At 50.4% G+C, this 20,659-nt stretch overlaps 1 protein-coding gene across 1 annotated transcript in view; it reads right to left on the minus strand.

Annotated features, from left to right (window-relative positions):
- ryr1b (ryanodine receptor 1b (skeletal)) overlaps positions 1 to 20,659 on the minus strand; it is a 94,588-nt gene that overhangs the window by 49,071 nt on the left and 24,858 nt on the right. Inside the window, exons 14-49 of the mRNA XM_064301124.1 lie at positions 20,435 to 20,621; positions 19,733 to 19,868; positions 19,245 to 19,340; positions 19,012 to 19,130; positions 18,516 to 18,649; positions 17,981 to 18,222; positions 17,279 to 17,471; positions 16,498 to 16,714; positions 15,622 to 15,726; positions 15,010 to 15,113; positions 14,258 to 14,341; positions 13,749 to 13,908; positions 13,356 to 13,503; positions 12,806 to 13,011; positions 12,498 to 12,672; positions 11,803 to 12,011; positions 10,922 to 11,274; positions 10,594 to 10,723; positions 10,195 to 10,355; positions 8,955 to 9,120; positions 8,628 to 8,714; positions 8,197 to 8,423; positions 6,753 to 7,197; positions 5,846 to 6,439; positions 5,416 to 5,616; positions 4,988 to 5,099; positions 4,525 to 4,671; positions 4,061 to 4,334; positions 3,408 to 3,525; positions 2,816 to 2,948; positions 2,450 to 2,544; positions 2,010 to 2,145; positions 1,647 to 1,833; positions 1,274 to 1,385; positions 650 to 770; positions 144 to 313 (exon numbers count right to left, since the gene is read on the minus strand). Coding sequence (XP_064157194.1) covers positions 144 to 313; positions 650 to 770; positions 1,274 to 1,385; positions 1,647 to 1,833; positions 2,010 to 2,145; positions 2,450 to 2,544; positions 2,816 to 2,948; positions 3,408 to 3,525; positions 4,061 to 4,334; positions 4,525 to 4,671; positions 4,988 to 5,099; positions 5,416 to 5,616; positions 5,846 to 6,439; positions 6,753 to 7,197; positions 8,197 to 8,423; positions 8,628 to 8,714; positions 8,955 to 9,120; positions 10,195 to 10,355; positions 10,594 to 10,723; positions 10,922 to 11,274; positions 11,803 to 12,011; positions 12,498 to 12,672; positions 12,806 to 13,011; positions 13,356 to 13,503; positions 13,749 to 13,908; positions 14,258 to 14,341; positions 15,010 to 15,113; positions 15,622 to 15,726; positions 16,498 to 16,714; positions 17,279 to 17,471; positions 17,981 to 18,222; positions 18,516 to 18,649; positions 19,012 to 19,130; positions 19,245 to 19,340; positions 19,733 to 19,868; positions 20,435 to 20,621 — 6,484 coding nt within the window. The remainder of the gene's footprint in view (positions 1 to 143; positions 314 to 649; positions 771 to 1,273; positions 1,386 to 1,646; positions 1,834 to 2,009; positions 2,146 to 2,449; positions 2,545 to 2,815; positions 2,949 to 3,407; positions 3,526 to 4,060; positions 4,335 to 4,524; positions 4,672 to 4,987; positions 5,100 to 5,415; positions 5,617 to 5,845; positions 6,440 to 6,752; positions 7,198 to 8,196; positions 8,424 to 8,627; positions 8,715 to 8,954; positions 9,121 to 10,194; positions 10,356 to 10,593; positions 10,724 to 10,921; positions 11,275 to 11,802; positions 12,012 to 12,497; positions 12,673 to 12,805; positions 13,012 to 13,355; positions 13,504 to 13,748; positions 13,909 to 14,257; positions 14,342 to 15,009; positions 15,114 to 15,621; positions 15,727 to 16,497; positions 16,715 to 17,278; positions 17,472 to 17,980; positions 18,223 to 18,515; positions 18,650 to 19,011; positions 19,131 to 19,244; positions 19,341 to 19,732; positions 19,869 to 20,434; positions 20,622 to 20,659) is intronic.

The following is a 20,659-nucleotide window of genomic DNA, read 5'->3' on the forward strand; positions in this document are numbered from 1 at the left end:
CACACACACACACACACCACACACACACGCGGGACTCACACACACACACAGTCGGGACTCACACACACGCGCACACACGCACACACAGTCGGGACTCACACACACACACGCACACACGCACACACACACACAGCGGGACTCACCGTGTCGAGCGAGGCGGTCGCTCTCATGTCCGGCAGGAAGCCCACCTCCAGCACGTGGAGCAGGAAGTCCTGGTTCTCGATGCCGTAAACCCTGTCCAGGAACAGCACCATGGAGGCCTTGTGGTCCGGCACAAAGCTGGCCGACATCTTGGGCTCGATGATGTTCCCGTCTGGGGGGGGGGGGTGTCAAGAGGGTGGACCGAGGAATGATGAAAGGAGAAGGGAGACAGAGGGAACTGCCCTAATCAGGCTAAATAAAGCACATTTAAATTTAACTAAGACACGCGGACGTGACTGTGGCCTTTCGTGAAGTTCGCAAAATTTAATGTTTTTTCCACCTGTCCTGACATTACCCCCACCACCACACAGCCACCATTACAAGCTCAGATCCTTTCAGAGTTCCAGATGTCCTCACAGAGAAAAAGTACAACTTCCGTCAGAATATAACACAAAACCTTCGAAGGAAGCCTTGAATGAACAATAATTTTTAAAAAACACCCCCTCACCTTTCCCAATGGCGGGGATGTGGACGGGCAGGCTGATGACCCCCACCAGGTCCTCGATGGGCACCAGGGAGCGCAGAATAGCCCTGATCCGCAGAGCCTCCCCCTTACCGGCCTGGATCAACTGCGAGAGGAGAACCAGCACAAAGGCTCACATCCGAGTGAGCTCACAGGCAAGATCTGTGCTCTGCAATGCAGCCAGGCTTAGTGCTACATAAGAGTGGAGACTGTACCCATGACCAAGGACTCCTTTTGAACTATCTTTCAAAATAATGGATTTTGTCAGGGGTGTCACCAGGGATTTTGGGCCCCCTGAGATCTTATATTGGGCCTCTCCACCCCAGGCCATGTTATCCCAGCATAGTTACAGCATTATTTTTTGGGGGTACCTGTTAGTAAAGAAACTTGGAACCCCCCCCCCCCCTCATACAGCCCCCTTGGACTTAGTATCCCATGTAAAGGGGGTGGTGGGGGATTTGGGAAGAGAGGTCATAGAGGGCAATAACTGAATTGCAGACATCTGCTTGAATCTGAATTGGGAAATCAGCCCTTCAGAAATGTAGCTACAGGCCGCTGGTAGCTCCTGTGGACAGTTAAACGCTGGTGGCAACGTGGCGAAGTGCTCACATGCATCTCTGGGGCACATCGGCCCAGCAGGTCGATGAGGGCAGAGTAGAAGGACATGATGGCGTTCCCAAGATGCACCCTGTTCTCCTCCTGTTGCTCTTCCCCACCGAACCTGTCGAGCAATCACAACACACACAAGCATGTGACCTCAAGGAGGTCCTGAATGCCCTGCAGGTCTCAGTGCATGTGACTGATAGGTTCCTAAAGACTCCACAGGTCTCAGTGCATGTGACTGATAAGCTCCTACAGACCCTACAGGGATCTGTGAGCATGTTCACAATCCCAGGTTGGTTCACAAGAGGGAACAAAAATGAACCCATAACCCAGTCCAAATCGCTCAGCACACGGGGGTGAGCAGCTCTCTGTCGCTTACATGGGGAAGCGCCGGTCCTTCTTGACCGTGGGCCCGTCCCGGGCGGGGTCCTCCGAGATTTTGATGGCCTCCTCGATGGCGGCCAGCAGGCCGTTACCCCCCTCCCCTCTGAGGGCGGGTCCGAAGCACTCGGGCCTCCGGATGAGCAGACGCACCACCACGTTCGCGTTCTCCTCCACGCTCTCTCCTGCGCACCAGAACCAAGAGCACAACCAGCCGTAATGTTCTAACGGCCATTTTTAAACTAAAGACCCGTTCAGCCCCCCACCCCCCCCCCCCAGCCCTGTTCTATTGGCATGCAACTCCTGCAGAGGAGAGACACTCAAACGCAGGCGGCTAAGGCGAGGACGGAAACAGCCGGACCGTTGACGAAGACGGCGAATCGCAGGAAGTCGAGGTATCGCTCGCCCCCGCAGGGGTTCCAGCCGATGTCGGGGTACCCCTTCGACAGCAGCATGGGACAGCTCTGGAGACCACACCCGGCCAGGTACGTCACCACCTGTGCGACATGCCACAGAGAGTGCGAATTCAGTATCTGGCCATGTTTTCAATATATTTCCTGGTCTTTCATATTTCATTATTAATCAGTATCTCTTGGTATCTCTGGTTTCCGACAGTTCAAATCTCTTTACTGCGATTGTTCATCACCATGTCCCATATTTGCCATTTAAACTGCCATAATCCTTCTGTTCTACTCCCTTGCTTTCTGTGACATCACATCACCCATTGCCTATGAAGTGCCTTATTAAGAGTTATTATGAGAATATCGCTGTGGTAGAGTTGCTTGGAGGAGGCTGACTGACCATCTCCAGGTCTTGCTCCTGCAGGGCCAGGGCCAGCTCGTTGTTGTCGATGCAGGACGCCGCCGCCACGTCCAGAGGGGTGGAGCCACGCATGCCTGCGACACAAAGGGGAGGAGTCATTCCACACGCCACGCATGTTGTTTTATTTTAAAAAACTCCCACTGGGCGGAGCTACAGTACCACATATGCGCTGTTAATCAACAATGTGTTTGAACCAATCAACATCACTCATATACAGTGCTATTAGCATTATAATTATTAATGTACAGTAGATACTGTGCCATTAGCATTAGAATCATTAACGTATAGAAGATACTGTGCTGCTAGCATATGTAATGCTGACAGGCACGTGGCCACGCCCCTCACCAAGCCCAATGCCGCTGTTCTGGAGCAGGTAGCTGAGGTGGTCGAACATGGAGCGCTGGTTCTGGCGGCTGATCCGGCAGAAATAGCACAGGAAGCGGCAGCAGTTGGTCACCATCTGCGGGAAGCGGATTTCCTGCAGCGAGACAGACAGAGAGACGGAGAGAGAGGAATGGGTTCACTTAAAACACACACAAGCAGCCTACAGGGTAGAGAAGGGAGCTTCAACCACCTCTTCCTGGGAGCTTTTACTAAAAAAGATGTATGCAGCCCACATATTCCCCACATGAGCGGATGCCAATATTAAAACAGACACAGGTATTGCAGATTCTGTCACTACTGGAAGGTACACTGAAAGTGCACAGATCCAAATATAGTCACATTGCATATAAATCAGACTTGCTTCTCCATGAATAAAGAGCCAGCTATGTCTATGGGAGACAGGCCTAGGGTTGGCAGGAGAAAAGGCTGACTCACAGACAAACTGTGTGTAAAGGAAACCGTGGGCATTCACTGCAAGCAAAGTAACCGTTCTGTCAGTGACCCGGTGAGCTTGTCAGCGGGATAAAGGAATGGTAAGAGAATGTTGGGGTACCTTGGAGTCTCCCCCACCGCCCAGCACGTTGACCATGACCTCCATGACAGTCTCGTGCATGCCCAGCGCACGCATCAGGTTGGGGTGCTGGTAGAACACCTTGTTATTCATGATGTTCCTGAGAAAGACAGAGAGAACACATTCAGTTTAAATTTTATTTAATGTTTAAACATACATAACTTACTGCTCATAATCTTATACTTCATACCCCCAAAATCTATCCCTACAATGCACATTACGCAAAAGGGTCACAGCAGACAAAGTCTATCCTATTTCCTGTATTTTAAATCCAATGCTGTTGCTGTCCTTACTATTCTGTTATTGCCACAGATTCTATAGTCTCACCAGATCTTCAGCTCTGTATTTTTAACACTACAAGTTATGTCTTGATCAGAATCTACTGTTGAAGCAGATACATTCCAATTTCATGCATCTTCTGTAAATTCCTAGGACCTAAGATGTTGTTCTGCACTGTAACACAGCACCGGGAAACATCCAACCGAAATCTGCTGCACATATGAAGAAAAGAGAACAGAAGAAATGCAACAGTGGAGTATCCAGTCAGTCCAAGCGCTGTGCATTGGCCAATGATCGATCGACTGATTGATCATTGGCCAATGACCGCTCAGTTGATGGAAGCCCTGCAGACAGACCCGATGCTCTGGATCATCAGCCTCTCCTCCTCGGGGCCCATCTGCACGATGAGCAGCGAGCGGATCTGGCCCAGGCACTCCAGCAGGTCCATGGTGTCCTGCACGGACACGCCGTTGATGATGTAGGCCTTGGGCAGCGCCCGGATCAGCTCGCCCAGGCCGTCGTACTGCCGGTGCAGCAGGCTGAACATGAGGCGCACCAGCTCCGGGTTCTGGATGAACGACTCCTGGGCCCAGTGGATCATGGTGTGGGAGATGAGCTCCTGCAGGGTGCCTGAGGGACAGCACAGCTCTTCAGTATCAGACAGTGTGAGAGAGCGCTCAAGGGGCACTTCAGCATTTACTAACACCAGCTGTCCCAATGTAGCAGAAAGCACTGGAGAGATGGTATTTTGGGAAGACTCTGCTGAAGTCGATTTGCTTCCTATGTTTGTGTAACAGAGAGCAGAGGTAGAAGGGCTCACTGGGTTTGGGCTCTTCCTCAGGCTCTGGCTCCTCTTCCTCCTCCTTCTTCTTGCGGAAGGTCTTGACTTTGTCCACCAAGCTGAGGAGCCGCCCGCGCAGGGATGTGTCAACCTCCTCTTCCTCCTCCTCTTCCTCAATGTGCACGCCTAATGTAGAGTAATGCGAACACACACACACAAGCTTAGAGATCTGACCCAAACAGCAGAAGAAATTCAACCATGACTGACCACAGCAGGATGGGAGGCTTCCCACCTCCTTCTGATGAGACACACTGCCACAATCCTGACACACTACGGTCATTAAAGACCTCTCAGGCACCTTAATCATCTCCCTACTTCTGATTGGCCCCACGTTCCCTGGCAGTGCCCAGGTAATCACAGGGACTGAGAACTGAGATCCCGTTTCACCTGCCTGACTAAATAAAGGTACAGAATACTGGACGAGGGCAGAGTGGGGACTGACCACAGTGAGCCAGCAGGGAATTGTGGAACTCGTTCAAGGTTTCACGGACTTCCTCTGGAACGGGGCAATCTTCCTCTTCCGGCCCGTGCTTGAAATTTGTGAGCATAATAACCTGAACACACACACAGAATATGCAGGTTTACCAAAAGAACCTGAACATATACAGAATATGCAGATTTACCAAAGGAACCTGAACATACAGAATATTCAGATTTACCATTACAACCTGAACTCACACACAGAATATGCAGATGTAAGATCATAACCCAAACACACACAGAACCTGCAGATTTTCAATTCTTAAACTGAGAAGACACACAACTTTCCCATTACAGTACAACAAAGCAACAATAACACTGGGAAATGTATGAAAAGAGCTTTAATTACGTTATTATTATGACCCTGGCGGCGTGCGTGCAGTACCGTACCTGCTCCTGCGGGGGCGAGCGGAACTCGCGGGTCCGGCGGGCGGTCTCGGCCGCGCTCATAGTGAAGGCCTGCATTAGCAGGTTGTAGCGCGCGCGCTGGTTGGACTGTAACTGGTTGACGAACTGGTCTGAGAAGGCTATGATGGCCTCCACCCTGTGCCTCAGCTCGCAGTCACAGAAGTACTGCAGCAGGTTACACATCTGGGAGAGGAAACAAGCCGTAAAACCATCACTACGCTGCAGCAGATTAACATGAACACTCATTCTATGGCATCTGGCTTCTGCTCAAAATCTGATTGGCCATAAACAAGTTTTAGCCAGCACTTAGTCACAGGTCATTGGTTGAGAAGCCTTCAGTAACCCCTCATCCACACAAGCTCATTATTGGTCAGTGGCAGTAACTGACTGTTGGTTTGTTAGTGAGACTGACCTGCAGTTTGACAGACTCTGGAAGAGTCATCTGCAGGAGTCCTTCCTCCGGAGACTCCTCTTCCTCCTTGGCCTCAGTCTCACCAGCCTCCACCTCCTTCTCTTCCTCGGCCTTCTCTCCATCCACCTTCTCTCCTTCTCCCTCTCCCTCCTCCTTTGCTTGCTCCTCTTCTTCTCCCTCTTCCTTCTCACCCTCCAGCTGCTTCAGTTCCTCATCCTCCCCTTCCATCTCCTCCACCTCCAGGGCTTCCTCCTCCTCCCCCCCCATCCCCTCATCCTCCAGCTCTCCCTCCTGTCCCTCCTCCTCCTCCTTCACCTCCTCCCCCTCTTCCTTGCCGGTTTCGGCTTCCTCCTCCTCCTCTTCCTCTGGCTCCTCGCCCGCCGCCTCACCCCCGTTGAAGACGTTGGGCTCGATCATCTTGAGGATGTGCTTCACATCATCATCGTCAAAGATGCCCATGATCAGCAGGGTGCTGACCAGCTTGAGGATGGGCACGAAGTGGAACTCCACGCTGCCCCCTACGGGATCCCGCATGGCCTGCGTCCCGTCCATCACCGCCTCCGTCAGCATGCTGATGGCCTTGATCTTCAGGCTCTGTGGGGGGAGAGAAGTGTGGGTGATCAAGTACCACACCTGGTTATCCCTTACCTGAGCCTCCTGTTTCATTCACATCTCCATCATCTACAAAGCTTTGAGTCCCCTTCTGTCGTCATTCACATGCTTTATATATTTATTTTTTATATCATTTATCTTATGAATGATACTTGACTTTTGTTTACAATATGTGCAAGATTAGCACCTTACTAGATTATATACATAAATATGTTATATGCTCATTATTAGTAGTCATAGTATAGGAGTAGTAGAATATCATCATTATCATCATCATCATCAGGCCCAGCCGTACCTCCAGGGGAATGACCGGGCTGAGGGTGTACAGGTCGGGGTCAGTGCCCACGAAGTTGACGTGGGAGAAGTGGGGTTTGGGCCGCAGGCAGGTGGTGAGGCCCACCCCGGGCAGGGCGTGTGCGCGGTCCACGTCCGGGTAGAGCGTGATGCTGAGGGTCTCGGGCGTCATGGGCACGATGAACTCCTTGTTGGTGAGCAGGCGGGCGCGCTTGGCCGACTCCAGGTGGATGCTGATCAGCAGGTCGTAGTAGCCGCTGCGCAGCGGGCCGGGCAGGAAGGTGTTCTCGATGGCGTAGAAGAGCTGCGACTCGTCCACGTGGCTGCAGAGCGCGTGCGCCACCCGGTTGTTGCCCAGCGCGCACACGCCGCAGTACAGCATCAGCGTGTGGTAGTGGAACTTCAGCAGGTCCAGCCGCTCGGAAAGCTCCAGAACGTCAATGCACCTGGACAAGAGAGGAACGGGGGAGAGAGAGGTGGAGAGAGAGAGAGAGAGAGAGAGATAAGAGAAGTATGAGGATCAATAGCTTCAATTCAATTAACTCAGTTAATTAACTCAGTTAAGCCATTAAAAATAAGAAGTACAGTCGAACAGCATGCAATCCATTTTGCCTTTAGGCTCAGGCTTGGATATGGCCTGGGGAGCCTGAATCTATATCAGTACTCCTGCTCTCAGGAACTTTATAAATACAGATCTACAGGTATTCCAAACACTGTGTGAATGTGATACCTGTTCTCCAGGTAAGGGCAGTGTTCCCTAACTGTGTGAATGTGATACCTGTTCTCCAGGTAACGGCAGTGTTCCCTGTGTGAAGGTGATACCTGTTCTCCAGGTAACGGCAGTGTTCCGTGTGAATGTGATACCTGTTCTCCAGGTAACGGCAGTGTTCCCTGTGTGAAGGTGATACGTGTTCTCCAGGTAACGGCAGTGTTCCCAGGGTGAAGGTGATACCTGTTCTCCAGGTAAAGCAGTATTCCCTAACTGTGTGAATGTGATACCTGTTCTCCAGGTAACGGCAGTGTTCCCTAACTGTGTGAATGTGATACCTCTTCTCCAGGTAACGGAAGTGTTCCCTGTGTGAAGGTGATACCTGTTCTCCAGGTAACGGCAGTGTTCCCTGTGTGAATGTGATACCTGTTCTCCAGGTAACGGCAGTGTTCCCTGTGTGAAGGTGATACCTGTTCTCCAGGTAACGGCAGTGTTCCGTGTGAATGTGATACCTGTTCTCCAGGTAACGGCAGTGTTCCCTAACTGTGTGAAGCTGATACCTGTTCTCCAGGTAACGACAGTGTTCCCTGTGGGAAGGTGATACCTGTTCTCCAGGTAAAGGCAGTGTTCCCTGTGTGAAGGTGATACCTGTTCTCCAGGTAGCGGCAGTGTTCCCTGTGTGAAGGTGATACCTGTTCTCCAGGTAACGGCAGTGTTCCCTGTGGGAAGGTGATACCTGTTCTCCTCAGGGATGTGGAGCGCCATCATGGTCAGCGGCTCGACGCACTCCACCATCCAGCCGTGGCGCTCGCTCACGCGCGACACCTCCGGGGACAGGAAGTGGTTGGGCATGCGGCTCCAGATCACCGGCTTCAGCATCTGCACGTCCAGCCGCGGCGGGCACTGGGGCACCGGGTTCTTCCGCTCGCTGTGGAACATGGCCGCCGAGATGGGCATGATGTTCTGATAGAGAGAGAGGGTGAGAGAGAGAGAGGGAGAGAGGGAGAGAGGGAGAGAGGTTGGGTGGAGAGAGTTTAGTGACATGATAAGAAAAGATGTAGAGTCACAAAAAGGTCAGGATTCAAGTGACGCTGAAAACCCCAGACAGTTTTTCACAGACAGAGAGAAGGGGAGTGGAGGAGGAGAGGAGGAGAGGAGGATCCTGACCTTGAGTTTCCCCAGCTCCAGCTGCAGCATGTTCTGGCTGGTAGGTTCAACAAACACAGCAGGGAACAGCTTTGTGTTGGGCTCCACCTGCATTACAACCAACACAGAAATACTGTGTTACACCCAACACAGCAACACTGCATTACACCCAGCACAGTAAAACTGAACTACACCAAACACACTAACACTGCATTACACCCAACACAGTACACCCTGTATTCACACCCAACACAGTAACTTAATTTCATGTGAGCTCCACTCAAACACACCACACAGACTCAGACTCTCCAGACACATGGTGGGGGCGCAAAGGTGGGGACCACTCACCTGGTAGAAGGCATTGACCTCCTTTCCATTGGCTGTGAAGGTCATGAGACCGGTTGCCAGGTCAACCAGGCAGCCAATCACCATGTCCTCCTGACTGAAGCGGGCCTGCTGGGAAGTGTTGCTGAAGTCCCCACCCCACACCATGTAGCAGTTACTGTGCTTCATACTGGAGGGTGTGGCAGGGGGGGGCAGAGGCAGGGGAGAAAGGAAGACATATCATGTTTCATGTCGCTGTGTCTGCAACTACATGCTGCCCATGTTTTTACCAGAGCACAGCAAGAGTGCACATGCAAAATTATTCACACAACATGTGTAAATGTAAATCAATTGGGAAATGTGTGTAAAAATAATAATGCTAATATTTTACGTCTAAATATGATGATGTTTGATGTTTTTGTGTGTGTATGTGTGTGTCTGTGTCTCTGTGCATGTGTGCAGCCGTGTGCGAGTGTATGTGTGTGTGTTTGCGCGTGTGTGTGTGGGTGCTTGTGTGTGTGTGTGTGGGTGTGTTTGTGTGTGGGTGCTTGTGTGTGTGTGTGTGGGTGCTTGTGTGTGTGTGTGTGGGTGTGTTTGTGTGTGGGTGCTTGTGTGTGTGTGTGTGCGAGTGTGTGTGTGTGTGTGTGCGCGTGTGTGTGTGGGTGTGTGTGGGTGGTGTGGGTGCTTGTGTGTGTGTGTGTGTGTGTGTGTGTGTGTGTGTGGGTGCTTGTGTGTGTGTGTGTGTGTGGGTGTGTGTGTGTGTGCGCGTGTGTGGGTGCTTGTGTGTGTGTGTGTGTGTGTGGGTGTTTGTGTGTGGGTGCTTGTGTGTGTGTGTGTGTGTGTGGGTGTGGGTGTGTGCTGTGTGTGTGTTTGTGTGTGCGCGGTGTGTGGGTGCTGTGTGTGTGTGTGTGTGTGTGGTGTGTGTGTGTGGGGTTGTGGTGTGTGTGTGTGTGGTGTGTGTGTGTGTGGCGTGTGTGGGTGTGTGTGTGTGTGTGTGTGTGTGGGTGTTGTGTGTGGGTGCTTGTGTGTGTGTGTGTGTGTGTGTGGGGGTGTGTGGTGTGTGTGTGTGTGTGTGTTTGTGTGGGTGCGTGTGTGTGGGTGCTTGTGTGTGTGTGGGTGTGTGTGTGTGTGCGCGTGTGTGGGTGCTTGTGTGTGGGTGCGTGTGTGTGGGTGCGTGTGTGTGTGTGTGTGGGTGCGTGTGTGTGTGTGTGTGTGTGGGTGTGTGCGTGTGTGTGAGCATGCGTGTCCATCTGCAGCAGCTGACCTGTCGTGGATGTTTCCCTTGTCGTCTCCCACAGTGACCGTGACAGTGCGCACTTTGCCGAGGTCGAAGCTGTGGCCAAACTGGTGATAGTCGGGCGTGACCCAGCCCACCCACACGGAACTGGGCTCCTGCCCCGCGAAGATCCGGACTGAGTAATAATACTGAGAGAGAGAGAGGGGCAGGTGAGAGTGAGGGGGAAAAGGGGGGAGGAAGAGAGGAATAAAGAGAGACATGGGGACTTTGTTAGTCAGCTGTTGTCACAGCAGTACTGGAACAGCAGAGTGTTTCAGTGTGTTTGCTGGGGCAGTAAAGTGGACTCAGATGAGTCAGTTATTTATGAGCCCTCAGGTGGTGACATTCAGAATTTGTGGACAGGTGTAACGTGGCGGGTGGACTCACGGTGGTGGTGTTGAGGATGATCTCCGGGTCGTCCCGATCGTCTGGGACCACGTCTTCCACCAGACGGGGTACGGTGGGGACCACAGGAGGGGGGGAGATCTGGGCTGCCTTCTTGGCCTTAAACAGGAAGCTGGGGTACAGAACAGTGCCACCCGGTGACCAAAAGGCACAGGAAACCACCGTGTGACCTGCCTCTCCTCTCCCCTCAAACAATATTTGGAGGTGGCCTTTTTTTTTTTAGGGCCTCACCCACTTTCCTATGAACCCCCCCTCCAACACCCCTCCCCACACCCCCCAATACTAACCCCCGTATCCCTCCTTTACTCACCCTCTCCTCTTGACCTTCTCTGTAGACGCGTCCTTCTCATTCTCCGCTTTGACGGGGACGTCCTTGGGCACGGACGGCTCCTTCTCCTTCTCCTCCTGCTCCTTGCGGCTGGCCGACTTCTTCAGCACCTCGAACTCCGAGTCGGGGTCCACCTCCACCACCTCCTCCTCGGGGATGGTGAGGGCGCGGGTGAGGGGCGTGGTCCCCGCCGGGACCTTGAAGGTCTCGTGGAACTCCACGGGCATGCTCAGGCGCAGGAACATCATGTCCGTGTTGGCGTTCTGCGAGCCGAAGGTCTTGTGGATCAGCTTCAGGCAGGGCGCGGTCTCCTCCGTCCCGTCTATGCGCGTCACCTGCAGGAGGGCAAAGGAGGAAATAGCTGCCTGCTTAATTAGTGCATTAATCAGTCGCTCATTTAACTAAACAGCCTGGTGAAGGGTTTGTGCTGCAAGGTGAAGGGTTTGTGCTGCAAGGTGAAGGGTTTGTGCTGCAAAGTGAAGACACAGGCCTCAACCATTTCTTTGCCTTTTACTTAGCAGATACTAGACTGGTTTGAATATGCACTTTAAATAATTTAACTCTTTAGATGCTGGTCAAATTTGAAAACACTGCTGCAGATCTCAGAGTTGTCAACAAAATATGTTAATAACAAAACATACAACCTTATAAAATAAGAAAAACTGTTCATATTGCCATTTAAACAATTAAACTGACAATTGTTTAAGCATTTTAAACACTTCTTTCCATGATACCAGCAGCGATACCAATTTAATATTTTACAAAAAAACGGCCGTTATCATAGTGGTAAGTATTAGTATGGCTGTACGCCGCAGAGCCTACAGGGCCTTGCGATGACCCCACAGTCCGCTCGGCGTATCTACCTCGATGTGGTGGTGGTCTGTCGGGACGGGGACGAACTGCGGCAGGCTCTTGCTGAACCACATGGTGATGTCGCGCTTCATGTTGATGGCGAAGGGCTCGAAGCCCTCCTGCAGGCCGCAGATGGCGAAGTAGCGCAGGCTGCTGACGTTCTGGCCCAGGTTGATCCGGCCCACCTGGGACAGGCCCAGCGAGCACACGGGGATGAAGCCTGCAGGGGGGTGGGGGTGGGGGTGGGGGTGGTGAGCGTCAAAACAGCACAGCGTGACCAAGCTTACACCATACTGTACACCTCATCAATCAATCAATCAATCAATCAGCTACGTCAATCAGGCAATCAATAAATCAATCAGCAAAGTCAATCAATCAAGCAATAGATCAGCTGCGTGCTTTGCAGGTGCCACTGAGGAATAAACCATACGAAAAAACCTGTATTGCACATGCATAGGCAACAAGCTGCCCACCTTTTTTCCCCAAGATGCTTTATGATTTTCTATATGTTCGTGTTGCTGATGACAGTTTTTTTTTTTATTGTGCACCTGCACTCTGTACAGTGCTTGCATAGAACTACAAATTTATTATAAGGGTACATTTCTCAGTGTTTGTGCTCCATCACCCCAACAAATTACCTCTGTATCCCAATACACACAAACACACACACACACACACACACACACCAGGGTCAGCAGCCACTCACCCTCTCCGATCTCGATGTCCTTGAAGGCCATCTCAGAGCCCGAGTCGCTGATGAGCATCTCCCCGTTGAGGGTGAACATGATGTTCATCTCCGTCAGGTCGATCATGCAGCCCACCACGTCGCCCGACTGCCACTGCCGACCGAACGGCTCGTTCCCCACGTGCCAGCGCTGAGCCTGCGGGCGTGAAAGGGCGGGGGAGAGCAATGATACATAAATGACAGATAAACGAGGTCAGTGTAATTTCATAAGGAAGTGAAAGGGCGCGTAGGTGCTGACAGCTCTGTTTCAGGCACGCAGGCAGAGGTACCTTGAAGCCGTTGAAAACGTAAGCCAGCTCGTCCGTGCCCAGGTCGATGTCGGACCGGACGCTGGGCCGGGCCCACCCGACCCTCATCTCCCCCACTGTCACCGCCTCGAACTCGAAGTACCACTTCCCGTGGGTCACGGCGTACGACTTCTCGGCTCGGAACAGGCGCACCTTATCTCCGCGCGTGTTCTCGACCCCATGACCACCTGGGTGAGATGGAGGAGGAGGGGACAAATGGTAAAGCGGGGATCTCAGAATAATTCCCTGGAGGGCTGCAGTGTGTGCATGTTTCCATAGGTTTCCTGTCAACTAGCCTTGGAAACAAGGCATGTGGAATTATTTAACCAATCAGAGGCAGAAACTAAGCACTTCAGTACTGAAACATTAAACATTAAAGACCAGCAGTTCTCCAAGACTGGGGATTGAGATCCCAGTTACAAAGGGTGAAAGACGACATGCAACAAAATAAAGTTAAATAAAATATGGAAAATTATACAGACAGACCACGGTAAGAACACCTGCACGCCAGGAAAGAAAGAGCGAGACTCACTGCTCTCCTGGTCGGGAGGCTCGATGTTGTACCCGTAGCCAATGAGAGTGCGCACGGCGGCGCAAACGCTGTCCCGATTGGTCTTCTTGGTTTTCTCATCCAGCAGGTTGTAGGGCACCAGGCGAGGGTTGCGCTTATTCAAAATGTCCTGATTGGAAAAATAATACTAACATGAGCGGGACACAGTACACCCTGTAGTTCTCTTCCTGCATCTCCTCCATGTTCTTAAATCAGTGCCGGCAACATCAAATATACCAGGAATATGACGCGCAGAGAATCTTTTGCTCAGCCTTAGCGGATTACAGGTGGTTTCTCGCAACTCCTCATTGTGAGGAGAAGGAGGGATAAATGAAAAGGGGGAGCGACGGATGAAAGGGGAGGGAGACGAGGTACCTGCACAATGCTATAGGTCCAGCCCTGCCGCACCCTGTCCCTCGCCCAAACATTGTGCCCGTTCTCCGCCAGCTTCTCCACCAGGGTGTTCTGATTGGGCGTCAGTTTGACGTGGCTGAGATCCAGAGGGGCGGGTTTGTAGCCGCTGCTCATAATGTATCTGATTGGGTAAGAGCATGGGCAAAACGTTGCATCAGACAAAGGGTGGGGCACTGTGCATGTGCACTGGTTGATTTCAGAGAAAAAAACACTGCATGAAAATGCGACATGTGAGCGTTGCCTTAAAAATTGCCAATAATCTGCAGGTAACTAAACTGCTATAAAAAAGTTACATTACACAAAGTCTGCAACTGCTACCAAAACGTTGTCCAGAAAACAGCCATCCCCCCACTCTACTGTAGGTACTACTCCTAACTCCTGGGTTAGTTCACTTGCAGATAAAGATCGCAAATGAGCTTTGTGGTCTAATGCCGCAAAACTGCATGACTTCCACACTGCAGAGGACTTACGTTTTGGGAAGCTTGATTTTCTTCAGGTTTTCCTCTGCCTTCTCATCTCCCATGCCCACATGGCATCCCAGAGCCAGCAGGGTCCTGTACGTTCACACAGACAGAACCGTACAGAGAGTCGTGTGAAACCTGCCTTACCAACTCGGTGACTTTGTTGTCCGATCAAGAAACTTTTCGATTTCAGACTACCAACATTTCTTTTAAAAAGTGAGTGAGACATTTTTTTAAATTCCCCAAATTTTTCAAACTCATGAAAATGGCTGGTAGCTGTAATGAACTCGTGTTATAATAATATACCGCACGTCCACCTACAAACAATATTAACAGCTGCCCATCGACAAACGGCGTAGCGCCTTCTAGCAACAAATACACCCACCCCTAGCTAATAACTCCCCATGGAAAAAGGTCCCAACAACGCCTGAAACGGAGAACAGCAAACAGTTTGACCAGGCTCGAGTCCCCACAGTCTCCAACCCCGGGCCCATATGCCTTCTTTTCACTAAAAACTGACATAGGTCTAACTGACGAATTTGATTTCAGTGTATACCATATCTTAAAGGTGTTCATTTGTTCACATATGTTTTAACGTCAAAACTTGATGTAGGCCTAGGCTATATTAGGTGCTGTCATTTACGATATATTGTATGCCCATCGGATTTGTCACAAAAATGAATAACGTTTACGTTAGGCTACATTTTCCATGAAACTGATTATAACTAACCGTAGTGGACAAAAGACCATCAGACACTCACTTGAGAGTCTCTCCTGACATCTGCAGATTGTAGTTCCTCTCCGGCTCCGGGAGGCTCTGGAAGTCCACCAGGCAAGGGTGCAATTTCTTGTTGTCATCGCGGAACTGGGGGGGAAACAGATGGAACATGACAGCAAGCGGAACGGACACCGGCGACGTTATTACCGTTGCAATTTGTATTTTTAAAAAGTCGCGAGGCTGCCAGCAGATTAAGGGTAATAGCCGTTATTTTCAGTTCACTTTCTTAGTTAAATTAGCTACTAGTCAGCGTACACTTGACCCAGTGGGTAATTTGTCCTCTCTATTTGACCCATCCTCCTTTACTTACCTAGCCTGACATGCACGTCTTCGTTTAAATATTACGCTTTTAGTTCGCGATGGGCATGAACGTTTTTGTGTGGGATGCAGAAGTTTCGGACGGGTTTCTGCTGGCTATGTTGCTTCTGGAAATATAACGTCGCTGCACAATCGGTTTTGCAGTTAGCTAGCCCACTAGCTAAAGTTTGTTTGCTTGTTTGTTTGTTTATAACCACCTCTGTTAATATTTACAAAGTCGTTCATTGCACAAATAACCTGCTGGGTCAATGGGAAACACACTAAAACAGCAGCTCACCAGCCCGTAGGTCCAGCCCTGCTCGATGCGGGTGACGGCCCACAGCTCGTGGATGTTCTCCGCCAGCTTCTCTCGGATGCGCTCCAGATGAGGCGGCAGTACAATCTGAAATAACCGATAAGCACTGAAGCGTTAAGCATAATATAGTAAGCAGTGGTTAATAAACAGCAAGTTATTACGTGAGAGGATCCTAACAATTAAAATGCAAAAGATGATGCTGAGATATGTTTTTAAAAAGCCATAGTTTACCATGTCAGGCTGATTTTTAGTGAGGGGTGGATCCCAAAAAAGGAATCACTCATTAAGTGGGTTGTAAACTCAAGTTTGGGAACCTCCTGACACAAAATACAATAGACTGTTTTATTTTGGAACACAGTGAACAACCAGGGGTATCATGATCAGTCTAAACGGTGAATAGCAAGAGTATATCAGACAACATGTGTGCAGACGGCAACTGTCCAATACTGTAATAAACAGAATTATAGTACTTGTGGATTGGAGAGACATATTTTCATAGAAAGGGAATAGACTAAATTGTTTGGGAATGGACAGTTTCATAGCTTGAAGGAAAGACAGTAGCATTATATAGTAGGAAATTTATTCTAGGCAACACTCCCTAAAGATTACTGCAGGGGTGTAAATGACAATATGATGGATAAGGTGCAGACCAGGGTCAAATACTGTGTTTGACACCAGCTTTAGACACCAGTAAAATTCACGCGGATTCCTGACCATTTTAAAAAGAAACACCCGACTGGTTTGTGAGACTTTTAGTGTCGTGTTTTTTAAGCTTCAACCCACACCTAAGGAGGTGCAGTATTTCAGATTGGCGTTTGATTCGGGGTCGACATGATGCAGGCGGAACACAGACAGTACCTGCACGGTGTCCACGGGGCAGGGGGTGAAGGAAGTGTGCGTGAGGGACTGCGTGGGACCCAGCAGGTTTCGGACGCCGTCAAAGTCGTGCTTGTACTCCTTGATGGGCTCGATGCGCATCCTGTCTTTGGGCAGAAGGGCCTCGTAGCAGGGGGCGTACCCAGGGGGAGGGAGGAATTTGAAGTCTCCATGACGACCACCCAAGAGGAAACGCGCCCTGGGGGATGAGGGAAACAACATCGCTCAGATCAACTGTTCAGAGACCCTCTTACCGCCAAATCCCTCTTTCTACCCAGGCTCTTCTCTTCCATTCCTCCTCCCTCCCACAATCCTCTCTGCTGTCCCAGGTTCTACCCTCAGGTGAAGCCCACTCTGTTCCACCCACAGATTCTATACATGGACCAGATACTCATCTCTGTATTGTTACCGTAGAAAGTTCTGTCTCCCCACAGTTGAAGACAAAACACCAGTTTATATAGAGAATTTAATCTCCTGAAATCTCAGTAAGAGTCATGACCAAATAAAATACTGTAGCAATGGACATTCTATACAGTAATACTGAACCTTGGGCTGTGTCCAGATTTTGGGGTCAGTTCCTTTTAAGTTCAGTCAATTCACAAACTTAGTGGAATTTCAGTTAATGAATTGTAAAACCACAGAACAATGTTTCAGTTCAGTGAGTACATTTTCAGAGAATCATTTCCTGATTGGTCAGAATGGAAATGGATCTACACCAGTCCGTGGTTGTGTCCACGGATCACAGATCACAGACACTCCTTACTTGACTCCAGCGGAGAAGCTGATGGTGGGGAAGAAGAGGCCGTCCAGGTTGAAGTTCTCGAACATGCCCTGCACGGGGTGGCCGTTGATGCGGAAGGAGATACTGGGCACGCTCAGATCCAGGCAGCAGCTGACCACGTCGTCCGCTGCCAGCATGTGCGGATTGGGCGAGGCCACCTGCCGAGGTACATGCCCTAGAGAGAGAGGGAGGGGCTGGTTAGAGAGGTGTGGGGCTAATCATAGGGAGGGGAGGGGCTAATCATCAGGAGGGGTTTGTCAGAGAGCTAGGGGCTTGTCATATGGAAAAACGGTGCATTAAGGGAGAGGAGTTTGTACAAAAGAGGGGAGGACTTGTCCAAGAGAAGGAAGAAACTATTTGACGGGTTGCTTCAAGAGCCCTGCCTGCCCACAAGGCCCAAAGCAGAATATGACCCTGGACTGCACTAACTTTAAAAAACCTTTAACATAAATGCTTAATTATCCTAACATGGGATCATACATGTCCAACATGTCCATACATTAAAAATCTAACAATAAAAACATTTTTAAATTAATAAGTAATAGTAATTATATAACATGTCCCCCTGTTGCTATACTAATTACCCAATGTACCCCTTTCCCCTGGCTAGCAGTGACCTCCCCTCCACTGAGGTCACCCCCAACCCACCAGTGGAGAAGTACTGCACATGCAGTCTGACCTCACCTGACCACAGGTGCTGCCCGTCAAACCCATAGGAGTAGAGGTCGTCCCCGACGCCGTTGCCCCCCCAGCCCTCGCCGCCCCCCGGGTAGGGGCTGTACCCCTCAGTCAGGGCCCAGCCCACGCGCAGGTGAGCAGCTTGAGGGGTCACAAAGGGCTCCACGTAGTCCACTATCACCTCAAAATACCACTTCTTGTACTGAGTGGACCCCTCGCACGTGCCCAGGAAGATGTTGGGTCTCACGCTGAACAGGGAGAAGAAGAATAATGAAATTAGCCAATTAAAAAATAAAAAATAAGCAAGTTGAGCTCTTATTTTCCAGAGGGAAAAAAATAATTAAAAAGCCATAAGACTCTTATTTTGAAAATGAGACTCAAATACACAGCAAAATGTTCAGTGCAAAAATACCTTTGTTGTTCATTCTGTGTTTTTAATCAAACACATGCGCCCCCTACTGGATGCAAACTATATTAGCGCTGCTATAGCACTGAGGATTTTGCTACGCTCTCATGAAGTCCTACTGTAAGTGCAGGTTACCTGCTGACGTAGTTGACGATGCTGGTCTGCAGCAGCAGGTCGCGACCCGGAAGCAGATTTTCCGTGATGAGGTTCTGATTGGACCGCACAGCCACTCCGTTACACACACACAGGGAGCGAAGAACGTCCAGAACCTGAGACACACACACAGGAAGGGAACTTGCTGTTAGGAGTCTGGATCAGATAGGCCAGCGAAGAACCCATGAGTTATGCAACTAACAGTGAAACTTGTGTATATGTGTGATAGTGACAAAATTGCTACCTTTTAAGTGTCTGAAGAATCCATGAGTTACTGGCAGTGAGTGGCTCTTTTTCTAAAAGTCTCATAGTAGCACTCATTTTCTTTATGTAATAAGAATATAAGGGATCATGAACAAACTCCAGGTGGAAGATTGGACTGTCTCCACAGATCAGTTCATCCATTTTAAGCTCACACAACATCCAGACTGCGCTGAGAAGACTGAGTGTAGCCTGTCCACTGGTCACCATTACCCACCTTATGATTACGCCCGTGCTTGTCCAGCAGCGAAATGATGGATTTGATGTGGTTCTCCTGGATGATGTTGAGAACCTCCGGACTCTCGATGAGAACACAGTGCAGCACCTCCAGAATGCCTGTGGAGACGGAGGAGAGAAGAGCACTCTTATACACTGTTACATGCATACAGCGGGCTGCCTCAGTGCCGAAGTTGGGGGGGGGGGTTGGTTGGGGGGGTGTAGGACGGGTACCTGAGGAGGCCTCCAGGCGGTCCAGTTTGCTGACGATCCAGTCCAGGTTGTCACAGAACAGAGCACAGTTAGCCCGGTTTCCTCTAATCAGGGACGCTATGGGGGACAGACAGTGTTACAATCAGAGACTGTAAAAAATACAATCAGTTCCATCTATTCCATGTGTAGGGTGTGTGTGTGTGTGTGTGTGTGTGTGTGTGTAGTGCGGCGTGCAGTTTTGTGAGTTCTGTGTGTGTGTGTTGGTGTGTTAGTCTGTGTGGGGTGGTGCGTGTATCTGTGTGATGTGTGTGTGTGTGTGTGTGTGTGCATGCGTGTGTGTGAGTGCATGTGTAGGTGTGTGTGGTGTGTGTGTGGCGTTGTGTGCGGTGGGGTGTGTGTGTGGTGTGTGCATGTGAGTGTGTGTAGTGTGTGCGGTCTCATTTTGTGGTGAGGTGCATGAGTGTGTAGTGTTGGTCAGTGTGTGTGTGGTGTGTGTGTAGGGTGTTGACGCCGTACCAGATCAACGCGGTTGACGATCTCCTTCCAGGACTCTGCGGCTTCCTCCCCGGCAAACTCAGAGAAGTGGGCAGCAGTGTTGTACACGTTCAGCCGATCGATGCAGTCCAGCACCAGTGTGATCATGCCCTGAACAAAGATTACAAACACAAGATATTACACAAATGTAGCTCCCTCTCATGTGTATTTACCCGTTTCTTTGTGTAATTAGACACCTGTAGAGTATAATTAGGCATGGTAATATATATATCCTTTTGTTTTCATGACCCTGGAGAAGACCTAGTGTCTATACGAGTTGGCCTTTTTGTTTTTCCTTTATTCTAGCTCATATAATTGTGGTTGTTGATTTGTTTTTCACCCTGAGACAGACGGTCTTGGCCTTGTTCCTCAGAGCTGCACTGTTATGTTTATCCCTCTTTTAGAGGCGTTTCCTTCCCCCAAGGATTTTGTCCCCTAGTATTTCCCTCCCTGCCTCACCTATGAGCACCTGTCACTCACAGATTCAAGCCGTGCTTCTTCTTTGAGTCATTTCACTGCAGAACCGTGCCAGTACGTTACTGAGGACCCAGGGGCTGAATTCATCAGTTATTTTAAAAATAATAATGGTGTGGAATACGCGATGCTCAAACACAGGGAAAAGGGGGGACGCTAAGCTGCGAAACGCTCCTCCCGCGTGACGGCCTCCTCCCACGCACCTCCTCCTGGAAGAGGTTCTGTCGGTTCCGGAGGGAGCGCAGCTTGGTCTGCTTCTCCTCGTGCTCCAGCTCCTCCTCGGGGGGGCGGAAGTAGAAGATGAGGTCCTGCAGGGAGAGGACCACGCCGTCCAGGGGGAGGGACACCGGGGTGGAGGGCTTGTTTTTCCCTCTCAGAGAGTCCAGACCCCTGGGGGGGGGGGAAGCAGAGACTCCCTCATTAACATC

The sequence above is a fragment of the Anguilla rostrata genome, chromosome 12 (assembly GCF_018555375.3).
Source record: "Anguilla rostrata isolate EN2019 chromosome 12, ASM1855537v3, whole genome shotgun sequence".
Taxonomy (NCBI): Eukaryota; Metazoa; Chordata; class Actinopteri; order Anguilliformes; family Anguillidae; genus Anguilla; species Anguilla rostrata.